Source organism: Triturus cristatus, chromosome 2_1 (assembly GCF_964204655.1).
Source record: "Triturus cristatus chromosome 2_1, aTriCri1.1, whole genome shotgun sequence".
In the NCBI taxonomy this organism is placed as follows: domain Eukaryota; kingdom Metazoa; phylum Chordata; class Amphibia; order Caudata; family Salamandridae; genus Triturus; species Triturus cristatus.
This window is the reverse complement of record NC_140581.1, coordinates 897,464,050-897,478,150: the sequence shown is the minus strand read 5'-3', so window position 1 is coordinate 897,478,150 and position 14,101 is coordinate 897,464,050. Positions and strand designations below refer to the sequence as shown.

The 14,101-nt window shown below is 41.6% G+C and overlaps 1 protein-coding gene across 4 annotated transcripts in view; it reads left to right on the top strand.

The window, feature by feature from the left end:
* The window catches only part of NAA35 (N-alpha-acetyltransferase 35, NatC auxiliary subunit), a 478,604-nt gene that overhangs the window by 187,088 nt on the left and 277,415 nt on the right, over positions 1–14,101 (top strand). For all 4 annotated transcript variants that reach the window (XM_085633095.1, XM_085633094.1, XM_085633092.1 and 1 more), the window contains exons 10-11: positions 8,580–8,663; positions 9,849–9,963. In XM_085633095.1, coding sequence (XP_085489221.1) covers positions 8,580–8,663; positions 9,849–9,963 — 199 coding nt within the window. The remainder of the gene's footprint in view (positions 1–8,579; positions 8,664–9,848; positions 9,964–14,101) is intronic.

The window sequence follows — 14,101 nt, the reverse complement described above, 5'->3', positions numbered from 1 at the left end:
CTATCATAATAGCTATCACAATCTGCCTTCCTTGCCCCTCTTGAGATACCAGTAATCAAGATTTTTGTGCATACATTTAACTTCTTAAAAGTAGCACTGAGTGCAAACAACTGATCATCAGTCAACGATATTTCAATGTGCTCCCCACTTTCGTTTTAAGAATACATGTACATAGTTCTCTTACACCAAAATGTCTTATCTTCACTGGATACTTTGATCCTGCAAGGTACAGTGTGAACGTGTGTATGGAGAAAGGCAGTTAGAACTTCTTTGATTTCTTGGAGCGCTTTCCTGTGCTCTTGTACTTCCAAACTCTGGTCTGTAAAATTATAAATATGTTACCTTTGTGGTTGAAACTGTTCTTACTAGTTGCAGATTTTAACAGTCTCTCTCTAAATTCAGTTATTTCATGGCAACAGTGTTTTTACCATTTTCTCACTCTGCCTCCTGTGAACGCCTCAGGAGTATTGAAGGAGCTCTTAACCTGCTTCCCTAGGGAGGTATTCATCCTACAAATGGTCCGTTGAAAAATCTGCACCATTATTGATACTGATTAATTTCCCTTTTCTCCAACCGAAGGACTTCTGTGACCTAAGAAAAGGTTACTTGACTCTGCGTTGAGGTACTTGCCAATGCCTTTCAATCCACGAATAGTAGGTGCTTTCACACCTTGAATATCAGTGATGGCCTCCTGTACTGGACTTTCTTTCTGACTGACCTCCTGCAATGGGACACCATTGACAGCTCTGTGGCTGCAGCTCTCAACTTTGAATCCCTCACATCTTACTCAACAGAAGCTGGCTTAACTTCAGACTTGCCCATTATTCTTACATTGGTTCCACTAGCTTTTTCAAAATTTCTCTTTACTCTGTTTTCATTCTCATCCATTCTGGAGCTGTTGTTCCTCGGACTACTGGAAGAGGGAGCTGTGGGCTAACTAAGTATTCATCTGCGTTTGATTTTTCATAGATTCACATGCTTGAATTATTCTCAGTCCTCAGGCTGGGAATCCCTGGTATTTTAGCACGGTATTAAACTCAATAATTTAGGGTGATAATGCGTTGTGTGCACTCCCCATTCCTCAGCTCGTTTGTATTCTAGGATATTTTTAACTTTCAGGAGGACTGAACTGTAGGCTATCTCCGACTGCTGATCTTGGTCACTGGCCTCTGCTTCGTCTGTGTCTATTATCTGGATGGGCAACTGTACTGAAACTTTCAGTGGTGAAGGAGAGTGATGGCCAAAGTCAAGTGCTACTTTCAGAGAGGGCTGCTTTCATAATGTCCTGTTTAAAGGATGGATTTGCCACTGTCGACTTTGTTGACAAGGGATCCGTTGACAAGCCCACAAGTTGGATCTCTGCTAATGTCAAACACCCACTATCTAGACAACTGATAGACCTGTTGATGAGGAGGGAACTGCTGATGCAGGCACCATCAGCACCGTCAATGTCAGCTGTGTGCAGCTGTGTGCAATTGATCATCTGCACTGGAGCTGCTGTCGGTTGAACAGTCATTGGCAGAGAGATAGCTGATCCAAGCCTTCAATTTTTGAGCTGTTGATGTGTAACCTACGGCCTCAGGCACTGAAATGAGGCTAATGCTAAGACGAAAGTAGACGAGCGAAAAGTTCATAAGATTTCTGTCAATGTTGAAGATGGTGCACCTGCTGACAACGATGGTTCCTGCTTCTTTTGAGCAAATACAAGCTCTGCTAGCAATGAGCTAAGCTGTAGAGGCATCTTAACCTGGCCCAGTTTCCAAGGGGAGCTGAAAAACATTCTTAGATAAAGCCTCTTAAGCCAAAGATGGAGCGGAATCCAGTCCGGTGTCTAACGTGTTCTTGATGTGTGGTAGAGATCAGAGCTCTAGTGGCCTATAGTGGGACTGGAGTGCTCAGCTATTCAACTCATTGCTGAGGTTTGGGCAGTTTCAATTCAGATGATATTGCCTACAGGTAAACTGACGTGGTTTTTTGCTGTGTTGAAACACTGGGATTCTCTGCCTGATGGGGAAGGATTCAATCCTATGAATCCACAGAAGTTATCAACGCTGTGGAACTACTTACAGGTAAGTGCTTATTCCTTCTGTCCATCCTTGCCTCTTCTGATTCATTCACACATCACTTATTATTACTGCTGGATAATATTATTGCTGCATAATACTTGCAGTTTTACATGAAATCTTCATAATCATTAGATTTGATGCTTTCTCCTACCATCATTCGTAGTTCCAGGGAATGGAGCATGGCTTGTCAACAGGGACCTTATTGTCATGCTTTAAATATGTGCCTCTCCTGCCCCAGCCCACCAGTTAAGCTGAATTCCAGCTCGTGGTTAAATAGTGTTATTCTCAGTGGGGGCATACTGTACCCTGCTTCTCATTACTGCTTAGAGCACCACATAGTACAGGACCCAGCAGTTTCTTGATTAGCCACCTTGGATTCATTTGCATAGCAGCAGCTAATGAGGGAGCAGCACGCTACATATTCCACAAGCTTTCCTCTATTCTTGACTCAAGTTTACCAATGCATTCAGTGCTTTAGCTCTTTGGTGGTCCTTGAACAGGAGTACCTCTTGACTCAACCATTATTTGTTGAAATGCTTTAATGTAGAAGACGAATATACTATCTGGGAGGCTGATTTTCTGTGGAGCTAGTTTAAAGACAAAGAAGTGGGGCTTGTAGTTACAGATGTTACAACACAAGTCCAAAGAAAGTAACTGGTGACCATTCAATAGAAAAAAGATAGCTCAGCGCAAACAGCTTTGATGTTCACCATTATTTTGATGTAGGGCAACAGAATCTCACCAATCTCATGGATACATGTATTTTTATAATACCAGACCTATTGTTTACCTTGGGACTTCTTTTAAGGTAACTTGTTTTCCTGCCTGAGTCCCTTGAGGACTGAAGTCTGTTTCCACTACTGGGACTGCCAGTTAATTCCCCATTGCCTTTAGGACTTTCTGCCTTCCTTTGGAGACCTAGGTGTGCATTGTTGTTTCATGCCCTAGTTCCTAGATACCTTGTGAATGAAGCCTTGTAGCTATGGTATTAAATTCTTCAAGCCCAATTAACCAGAAGAAAAGAGTGCCTTCATGGGGTACTAGGATGTAACACGTGCTTCTAACATGTTTAATGTACAGCTTCCACATAGGTTATTCGAGTTCCACTCTTTCCTGTAAGGTAGCATTTTCCGCCTATTCTGACCACCTTTGTTAGCCGGTCATATCCACTCACAGCATGCTCTGCTAACTCTTGGAAGCTTGTCTGAGTTTATGTATCCTATATGTTAACTAATCTAGGACTTTATTAAATACAATTATGATAGAACTCACCTTAAATTTTAGGTGAACTGTTGGTACATCAAGGAAGCTTTCGGCATGCTTTTGTCAGCAGCTGGATGAGGGTCGTGCAGGAACTCCGCTAAAGCCTTTTAAGCTCTAATCTTTCTTTCACTACTCTACTGCCAGTCTGTGTCTTCACACACATGCTTGATAAGTAATTTTCAATGTTACAATCAACCTATACATAACCAGGTTTCTGTTAATTAAAACAAAGTGCCCTTTTCATGTGATGTTCTTGGTGGAATCGAACAGAAATACTGATAAGGCAGCAAATAATAGATTTTAGACTGCATGCAAACTATACTGTACACTTAACAATATTTCTACTGTTTTTATGAATGTCTGGCTTGATTCCAAAATTAGGATGAATTTTTATTATTGTAACTACTTTCAATTTTATTTTATAAGAAAATCAGTACGTTTCCCTACATATACAGTGTTTAGCTATAGACATTGAACTTATGAGTGAAGAAGCACACATTGTTTAGATAAGCCCGGCAAACTGACACATCTAGAAACTTCCCTGATCAAAATATAATTCACTTTTCCTTTTTATTCCTCGATTTATTCTCCTGTTCAGCTGGTTTCTAAGTACTTCCAAATTTTACAGATAAAGGAATAGACTTCTAGACAGGACAGTCGAATTATGCGGCAAGTGAGGGCCAAATTATGCAGCAGGGTTGGGTAAATCAAGCAGCAAGAAAAGGCAAATTATGCAGCATAATGTGCCGCATTTTGTGATTGTATTGCTTAATTATTTTGTCATTTTTACACTTAGCACTGTGTGGGCATTGATTGAACCTCATTAGTACCCATTTAACACCCAAATATAGTAATAAGCAGCAGAAAGGTGACCTGTCAACCTTTGCAAAGGGCCTTCCACTGCGTGGCAGTATGTGTTGCTGTGCTCTTAGTAACTTTTAAACCGTTTGAGGTAGAAACACTTTTTTTGTTAAGATTTGCAAATGTTTGTGTGGCAATGCAAATGCGGTAAATTTATAGTTATGCAAAAAATGCTGTGGCTGCACAATCGCATAATTCCAGTGGCCCTGCTTATGGAGAGAAAAGGCAATTTGTCAGTTTTGGTATTGGGTAAGCTGGAATTTAGAATTTTGATATTGGCTCATAAAGTGACAACTTAACTCCTACAAACATCTGTTGCCTCTGAAAGGATTGTGTCCAGATTGCTGCTCTCTTTCACATTCTTGTGACACCACTATGGTTTGCTGTTCTATGTTTATATATCCATGCTAGTAGTATTTGTTCCCATGGCCACACTCCTTTGCTCAGTCTTCACTCAATGGGCCACTTTCTGTGCTTCAAACGATCATCAAAAGGGAAGCAGGGCTTTGCTTAGCATTTTTGCGCCCCTCTTTTGATTGGATGTTTTCTCCTTCAGTTTGAATTTGGAACCTGTCTTGTGCCTTCGAGGAGCATGTCATGAGAGCGAGGGGCCATTATTGTCCTTGTTCCCATTCTGCTTTCTAAGAAGCATCAAATTGTCCTCTGCATAACCTTCCTGTGTGCTAGTTTAGTAGAAATGCCGAGCAGAATATAAGGTTCCTTATGCATAAAGGGCAGGGGCAAAGCCTATTCTCAAAGCTTTTCTCTTTCAAAGGCTTTAGATGATCTGCTATGCTGTCTGGTGGGACATTGTTGGACTTTGCCCTTTCTGGAGAGTCACCCCCAAACCTTTTGCCTTCAATCCTCCCACTTTCTGAAATTTGTTTTTGTTGGCAATAGCATTCTGTGCACTTTACCACTGCTAACCAGTGTTAAAGAGATTGTGCTCTCTCCTTTAAACATGGTGACACTGGTTTACACCCAATTGGCACATTTAATTTACTTATACCACCCTAGTTAAGTGGTACTACATGTCCCAGGGCCTATAAATTAAATGCTAATAGTGGGCCTGCAGCCCTTATTGCGCTTTCCACTTAAGCAGCCATGTAAAACATGTCTCAGCCCGCTATTGCAGCCTGTGTGGAATTTTAAACTGTCAATTCGACTTGGTAAAATAAACTTTTTGCTAAGCCTAAACCTCCCTTTTTAATGCATAAAAATCACCGCCAGGGTAGGCCCTTAATGGCCCATAGGTTTTAAGTTTTTCATGTCCTGGTAGTGAAAAGCTCCCAAATTAGTTTGTCACTTCTGTAAAGCCTACCTCTTCCTTGGATAACATTAGGTTACCTCATTGCATTTAATAAATGCTACCCTTTTATTGGGAACAGGTAGCAATTTCATGTTTTGACTCATGAATTGTAATTTAGAATTCACATTTTGAGATTACAATTTTGAAAATCCCAAAATAAGAAACTTGGCATTTTCCAGCTCTAAACTTTCTGAGGCCTTCTAGGTGTTTCCAGCTGCCTCAGCCTATTAATTACACCACCATCAGGAATGCATATTCGGCCCAGACAGTGAACAATAGAACATGGGTGTAGCCAAGAGAGTGCCATCCTGCGAGTATGGGAGGGGCGGTGCTGTTCCCTGTCCCCCTTACATTTCAAAGGGCTGCCTCCAGCATGCTCACAAAGGAACTTGATACCAGTATTTTGTCACGCTAGACCGTTTTGAGCTTGGGGAAGGAAGGAAATTTCCAGAACCCCGGGATCAAAGTTAAGCCCGAGTGTTCTTGTGCCAAGCTACCAGAGAGTTAAGCACAGGTTAATTTAGTGACTTTTGTGGTTCACCATGGTAAGGATTGTGGTTGTTGTTGAGAAGGATTTCCCCCCTCTCAATCAAAAGCCCAATTTCTTACAGGCATCCACTGTGTTGACAAATTCCTTGTATTAACCAGGCAGTGTTGCCTGCTACAGATTGTTCTTCATTAGCGTCACACTGCAAATCACCCGGAGTTGAAAATAATAGAATGTCCACTCAACTATTGAAAGGACCCTTTTCTCCCAACCAGAAGAATGTACCATAGTCTAGCTTTGACAGACATTTGGGTGTTGCTCTGCATATAATGATGATAAAGAAATCACACACCCAGAATGGAAAGGGAATTTCATTCCTGATGCTCGTTTGTAGCTGTATGTGTTTTTATTCAAGTTTGGTTTCTGTATTTTCTTAATTATTGGAGATTGCCTCCGCATTAAATACCATTTAGTTTTAGATGGCACTAGTAAATTCCAGGGCAAATTTAGCAATGAGTTGTATTCCTAATAATAATAATATTATGATGTAGGAGAAAATATGCTCACATTTTCTTAGACTATTATTAATACATTTTTCATAAATTTCTGTGTATGCCAATGACAGGCATCACAAGCAGCTTAGTAGGTTAGTTGATGTGAGACAGCTGGAAGTTCAGGTCAGACCAGAATGAGTGAGAGCCTGACAGTTGGGCATGACCCAGTAGATGTGTCTGCGGTATTAAAGCTGATCTAGCAGAGCGAATTCATTATGAGGTGCACTACTGTTTATTTTTTACTCGCTTCATGGTTGGAAGTAAGGCACATGAAAAGATCATATCAGCTCCTTTAGCCTACCCAGATATAAAAGGGAGTAGCATAGTGTTTAGGGGTGTCTAAGAGAGACAGGTGAGTCAATTGGAGGCCTCTAGGGTTGAGGGAGATCTGGATAGTTAGGGAGTAAGAAAATTGCAAGGGAGGTAGAATAGTCAAGAGTATCAGTTAAGTATCAGTGCCGTTTCAGGAGCAGAACATTCAAGGGAAGGCAGGAGAAGGTCAAGCAAATGGAGGAGCCATGTGGTGGAGGCCAGAGAGGCGAAAGAGATGTAGCATTTGGAGGGTTGATGACACATGGATGTAGGTAAAGGTCGAAGTGGGCGGGATCGGAGGGGCAAGACGTGCCCATACTTTATAAAAATGTATGAGCAGCCATTCTCCTACTTTTGCGAAAAGACATCTGTCCCGGGACAGTTAAATCCGATATTTTAAATTCTTCAGCTGAAGTTTTATTCAAGTAGTCTTCCGTGCAATGAAACTGAGAGAGACGCAGACAGTTAAACAAGCCGTCCTGCCAGGGTGCCTGCTTGCCTGAAAGAAATGTAGATGTGCGCAACTGGTCAATCTGCAAATGCAAAGGGTGCTTAGAAGCTGGTACTGGTTTAAATTTATCGAATCACTTGGAGCTTTGAGATGACAAAGATCTATTCTTTTTGAGTGGCAGTGCAAGAGAGTTACTAGCTAATCTGTGAAGTGCCTGCTTTTAAGGGACTGTTGTATGTATAAAAAAAAGTTGCATTACGTACAGTCTGGGTATCAGTAATATCTATATTTTGGAAGCACATTTTATCTTAAACCTTTTTCCACATTTTGTAGCAGTCTATCTTATACTGTGTGTAATGCAAGTTTAAAATAATGACCTACATATTCACAGTGCTTTCTGTCACAGGCTGTGACCTTGTAGCACTAAACACACACAAGTCACTATTTTCCATTGCTCAAACCAATATTTAATTATCTGGCTCTCTGGTCACACACAGACCTCTGCAGTGCATTAACTAATAGCGTTTTCATAATGTACCATAGTGCATTTCCCACTTATTTACGTAACTTTTTAAATGTATTTTTCATTTAAGCTGCACGTTATTTTATATGTAGCTACGTGAAGGAGTAAGATAAAAAAAAAAGTACAGAATCTTGTTTTGTAGCCACACCTTTGACCCCGCCCCCATTGCATGCAACAGTGCAGTAGCCCTACTTTTTTTTTAATGCACTTCAACCGCTGGATGTAAGAGGCAGAGAGCAAGGTTAAGGGTGTGCCAATTTATATGTAGTCTGGGAAGTTATTTAGCGGCAAATTTGAAGGAGGTATTATTATGAGCAGAGTCAGTGAAAATACAGTGATGTTTCCCAGTATCAATCAAACACCTGTTGCTGTGCCAGTGCTTTTTACTGCTTTTGTGTTATCGCTATTTTGTCAACTGCGAGGATCGAAGAAGGCTATTCCCAAGGTGTATTCAGGAGTAGAGTTTGCTGGGTTTTTTCTGCTGGGTTTGGTGCTGGTGTTGTGTTTATGGTTTTGTGGTTTGCAAATAAAGATGCTTAATAAAGATGATGGTGAGACATGGGTTGCGAATCTGTGAGGTCTAGCAGATTGCAATTTATAACAGTGCGTGCTCTGCAGAGTTTACTGTTCTCCAAGTGTTGTTGCTGTAGCTGTCATTAAATTGTATATTGCATGGATGGGTACATCATAAAGGTGGCTGCTATTTTAGTTTTTCATTATGAAGATCTCTAACATGTATTTTTAATATTGCAGCATCAACAGTGCCTTGCCGTATTCAGCAGAGTAAAATTCACACGTGTGTTATTGACCGTACTCATAGCCTTCACTAAAAAAGAGGCAAGTACCTTTGGTTCTTTACTGCATGCTATTTTATTGTAGATCAAATTTGTTTGAATTTAAAACCTCATTTGCAATTTTGGGTTTTGGACTCTGCTTTTCACCACTTTACAGATTTGTTTCATGGGGAAAATGTGCAGTGATCTGATTCCTATTATGTTTTGGATTCGGAGTACTTCATTGGATATCGCAAGATTGCATGTGACCATGCAGCGGCTCTGCAGCTTTACTTGATTGAATTTGCCTGCTTTCAACTGTCCTGCCCTCCTATATACATACAGATACACTTTCTGTCCTCATCTGGTAGAAAAGAACAATGATGAGACATGGCAGGCAGAGAAATATTGATAGTCATACATGTCTGGTCCACCAAAGTTTCGTTTATGAATGTTGTCAAAAATAATGTGAACTAGGATGATATGGCTTTCTGGTAGAGAGGCATGTTCTTCACTGTCCTCTGTTCTTCTATTACAAACCTGATGTGTGAGATTCTATAATGTCCCACAGGTTATTTCCATCCCAAACAATGGATTTCTGTACTTGGGTACACAAGGAACCACAGTGTTTCTTCCTCTGTCTCCTTAATCACAATGTTCATGTTTTCCCTGACACTTGACTATCCTCATCACCTATTTCCTGACATAAGATAGGCATGTAAATCATAGACCAGCACCTTGCAGAGAGGACACCAGACTCTATTACAGCTTCCTTACTATAGGGCAATGCAGGAGATTTTTCCTCTGCTTGTCACATAATTACTTTAGCTATCCAGAGAAGATAGATGATATTTCCATATTTCCATAATCCTTGTGGGAAAAGTGGCTGGCAACCCGCTAAGATCACAGACTTTAGTAGTTAAGGGAAGCCACTAAAGTCCAGGGAGTGACGAATGGAAGAGAATTTTTTGGACAAGTGTGCCAACCACTGTGGTTTTAAAGATGGTTTCCTTTGCTACGAGGTACGCAGTTGGCTTCCTTCACAGCCATGAAATCACTCTGTTGTAAATACACTTCACACAATACTTAACGTAACATACCCCTAACTTAGAGAGAACCACTATAGAACACACTTATCTTTCTAATCAGTCGACTTACCTTTCTAGTCCCTTGAATGAAACGCATCCTAATGTTTGATTTTTGGCAGTTCGTATATATAACACTTTTTCCCCCTTTTCCGCTTTTCCAGATAAGTGCTGTGGTAGAAGCTCAGAAGCTGATGGCCCAAGCAGCGGACCTCCTTTCTGCTATTCACAGCTCATTCCATTATGGCATCCAAGCCAAGAATGACACCACGAAAGGAGGTAATTGCATAATGTTTTTACTGTGTTGTCCTTGTTGCAGCAAATGTTTTTGTCAGAGAAGTGTATTTTCACTTAAATAAAACTGGCTAAAGTCTGATGTGATGTAATTTAATATGTATTGCATCTTTTGTTTTTGTTACATTAATATTGAGTTTAGCGGTTCAGTTTTGAAGAGCATGGTCGAACAGTGGAGGGGCACAAAAATATTGAAATTATGTGTAATAACTGCCTCTGTAGTCAGATGACTGTTATTTAATTTATTTATTTGAGGTTTTATAGAGTGCGAACGTGACGCGTTAGGTTATCAGAGCGCTTTACATAGATAAACACGTTACATACAGGTTAGGCATAGGCAAAATACAAGGAAATGGGGGTTGGGGAATTGAACACAATAGGACAAAAGCAGAGATATATACAATAATCAGTGCAGTACCAAAATCAGCAAGGGACATGTCAGCGATAACAAGCATTTGCAATGCAATAGGTCTCACATTACTAAAAGTTTGAGTTATTGGTGTTGCATAATTATTTGCAAAGCCAATAGCTCAAACTTTCAGTAATGCGAGACTTATTGCATTGCAAATGCTTTACCTTTGGTATAACCGCGGCACCCGCGCTTTACTTTTAATGTTATAAGTAAAGCGCGGGTCCCGTGATTATACCAAAAGTAAAGAAATAGAAAAAAATATCTATTTTTTGTTATCATTTGTCCCCTCGTATACATTTGCTGTTTTTTCCTTTTTAGGTCTCGCAACCTGCGTTGCACTGCGCAGCAGTGCTCATGCAAGCGAGAGTCCTTTTGTCCGGGGTTCAGAAATGGACCCTAGAATCGCACACGCTCGTGCGTGTGCGTTTCCTTTTCAGCTCCCCCATTGACCTTTGCGTGCGTCTAATTCTAAAAGACTGCACGCAATTGGCCCGAGGTGGCCGCATAACTCCTCCCATGGCCTATTGGTGTCTATTACGGGCACCAAGCGCGTAATAGACACCAATAGGCCGTGGAAGGAGCTATGATCGTGCCCAGACACAGGCGTGACGCGCGCACCACCTTGTTTTTCTTTACTTTTGATATAAGCGCGGCACCCGCGCTTTACTTTTGATGTTATAAGTAAAGCGCGGGTGCCGCGATTATACCAAAGGTAAAAAAATAGATATTTTTTTCTATTTCTTTACTTTTGGTATAATCGCGGCACCCGCGCTTTACTTATAACATCAAAAGTAAAGCGCGGGTGCCGTGTGCGATTCTAGGGTCCATTTCTGAACCCCGGACAAAAGGACTCTCGCTTGCATGAGCACTGCTGCGCAGTGCAACGCAGGTTGCGAGACCTAAAAAGGAAAAAACAGCAAATGTATATGAGGGGACAAATGATAACAAAAGGCAGAGAGAAACTGGCAGAACATTTGAAGGAGTGAGAATTGGTACACAGAGAGGGACTATTAATGCGCATGATGTATATTGTGGTTGCAATGTGAAAGATTTCAGTGTTTATTTTTTAGATACTTCTTACCTTAGATTTTTCATCCATGAATATCCTTCAGATGCCAGAGTAGGCCCAGAAATTCCACCTATCTCCTCCGCCCCAGCAATAGCTGTCCAGCATTGTCAGTTGATACCATGCAGCTTCAGCCACAGCTTCACTTGTCCAGGGTGTGATATCATCGGGACATAAAAGACAGCAATTTGGGTACTGGTGCCTGTTCCTGTTTTTTTGCACCTTGTGGACACAAATCTGGAGCTCTTTATTTATTCATCACAGCTGTAAATCGTAAACTCTCAATAGCAACTGGGTCAAACTTTTCCTAAGGTCTTGAGGTTTAAAACCAGTCATAGATTCCATAAAAAAGTCTGTTGGATCTTCATGACATCTGCATGTAGTGTCTTGGATTCAAACACGATCCACGGCCTGCTTCCAAAGGCCACCAGAGAGCAGGACAGTTATTGGCCAAGGCCCAGAACGATACTACAACGTGGTCCCTGTACCCCTTAGGTAAGTCTCCTGACAGGTAATGAACTTCAGCAGATCTTCCCTAAAAGAAACACACTCACACATAAAAATCACTCTATGAAGGAGAGGACTTCTTCCCCGAGGAAACGGGCCTGCTCCTGTAACTGCTCGTAGACTCTGTAAGGTTACCAGATGCTGAACGTTTCCTCTTATTTAGAGTATGAAAGAAAATGAAGCATGACTTCCTGACTCCATATACCTACCCCAGAATGATCAAGGTCTTTCAAAATTCTGTGCTGTTTAAAGTCCTTGATCAGCATAGGGTAGGTATATGAAGTGCCACTCCCAAGAGCGGGACTACTCCTGCATGTTTTCAGATCCTGGCAAATCTGACGCAAACACCTCCAAAAGCTTCAGTGTCGCCACAAATTCAGAAGAAGCTATTGACTAACAAGGTGCCGAGCCCCAGTAACCTTTGCACTGCCTTTGGTGCTTTCATCAGCACTACTCTTTTATCCAACCCCAACACAGTTTCCACCCTTGAAGTCGGCAGACATCATCTAAACCGAATGAGACATAGACAATGTCTGTTTTGATGATGACCCGTCTTTGTAAGCACATCCCTAGGACCTAAATATTTGCTTTGAATGAGGGTCTTTTCTGATCGGACAACAATGCACGCTTTATGTCGGACAAGGGTTGTGAGAGCACAGAGACTGGTAACTCCGAGACTGATAACTATGTCCTTCTTACATTATTAACGTGGGTATGTTTTTGGACTTAGAAAATACTAGTGGATTTGATAACTCCCCAGAAGGGTTTGTTCCCTACCCCTCTGGCCTTCCTACTATATGCATTCTCCTTCTTAGTCTAAGCGGCACCAGACACCTTTTGGTATTTGTGCCTTTATAAATATTTATGAATTTTTTACTTGGAATTATCCTTGTTCACACTTAAGCAAAATCCAACATTTTCAGTGAAATTATGCAACTATCTGCTGCGGTGTAAAAACTGCTGCTAACTTTTAATGATGCACTCTGGACTCTGTGTTGGATGCCTGAGGGAAACTCTTCTTGGGCCCAGCAGTCCATGACAAAGACTTGTTCCTTTGGAAATTACGTTTCTGCTGTCATAACCCTCTAAGGATAAAGGGTTAGTTGTAGCCTCTTCTAGTAAACTGAAAGTTAATGCCTTTCCTTCTACCCCTCCAGAATGAGAGTCTTAGCTCCTTTTGGCCACAAAAGTCTTTACTTCTTGCATTTAGCTTATTGGACAGCTAATTGACTTGCCTTCGTGGCTGCTGCGTCCACACCCTGCATGGCAAGGTCAGTGACTCCATCTGTCACCCTGTGTTTCCGTCCTTGGATGTGTTCTGTAGGGCTATCTGAAGACATTTGAGTGACCCTAAGAGATGTGCCCTTTGCTCGCAAACAGCTCTTCTTGGGCCCAGCAGTCCATGACAAAGACTTGTTCCTTTGGAAATTACGTTTCTGTTGTCATAACCCTCTAAGGATAAAGGGTTAGTTGTAGCCTCTTCTAGTAAACTGAAAGTTAATGCCTTTCCTTCTACCCCTCCAGAATGAGAGTCTTAGCTCCTTTTGGCCACAAAAGTCTTTACTTCTTGCATTTAGCTTATTGGACAGCTAATTGACTTGCCTTCGTGGCTGCTGCGTCCACACCCTGCATGGCAAGGTCAGTGACTCCATCTGTCACCCTGTGTTTCCGTCGATGGATGTGTTCTGTAGGGCTATCTGAAGACATTTGAGTGACCCTAAGAGATGTGCCCTTTGCTCGCAAACAGCTCTTCCTAGAGAAAGGCGATTCATCCCTGAAGTATTTCAGAAACATTTTGTTCGAGGCATATGAGCTGCAGATCACACACTATGCATAGATCGCCATCTGGTGTAGTGCCCGGATGTTTGCACTTTGTTGTTGTATTGGAATAAGTCTTTGGAAGTCACGAGATAGGTGACTCCTCATCTGGACAATAGTGCGCATGGGCATCGACTCCATCTTCAGATTGTTTTTTTCCGCCATAGGGCTCGGATGTGTTCGTCGCGCTCCAGTTCGATGTCATTACTGTTCTACCTTTCGACACGCAATCTTTCACCCATTCTTCGGTATTGTTTTCGATCGCGTTTCCCATTCGGCGCGCAGCTCTACAAACTTGAACTCTTCGATTCCGGTCGTCG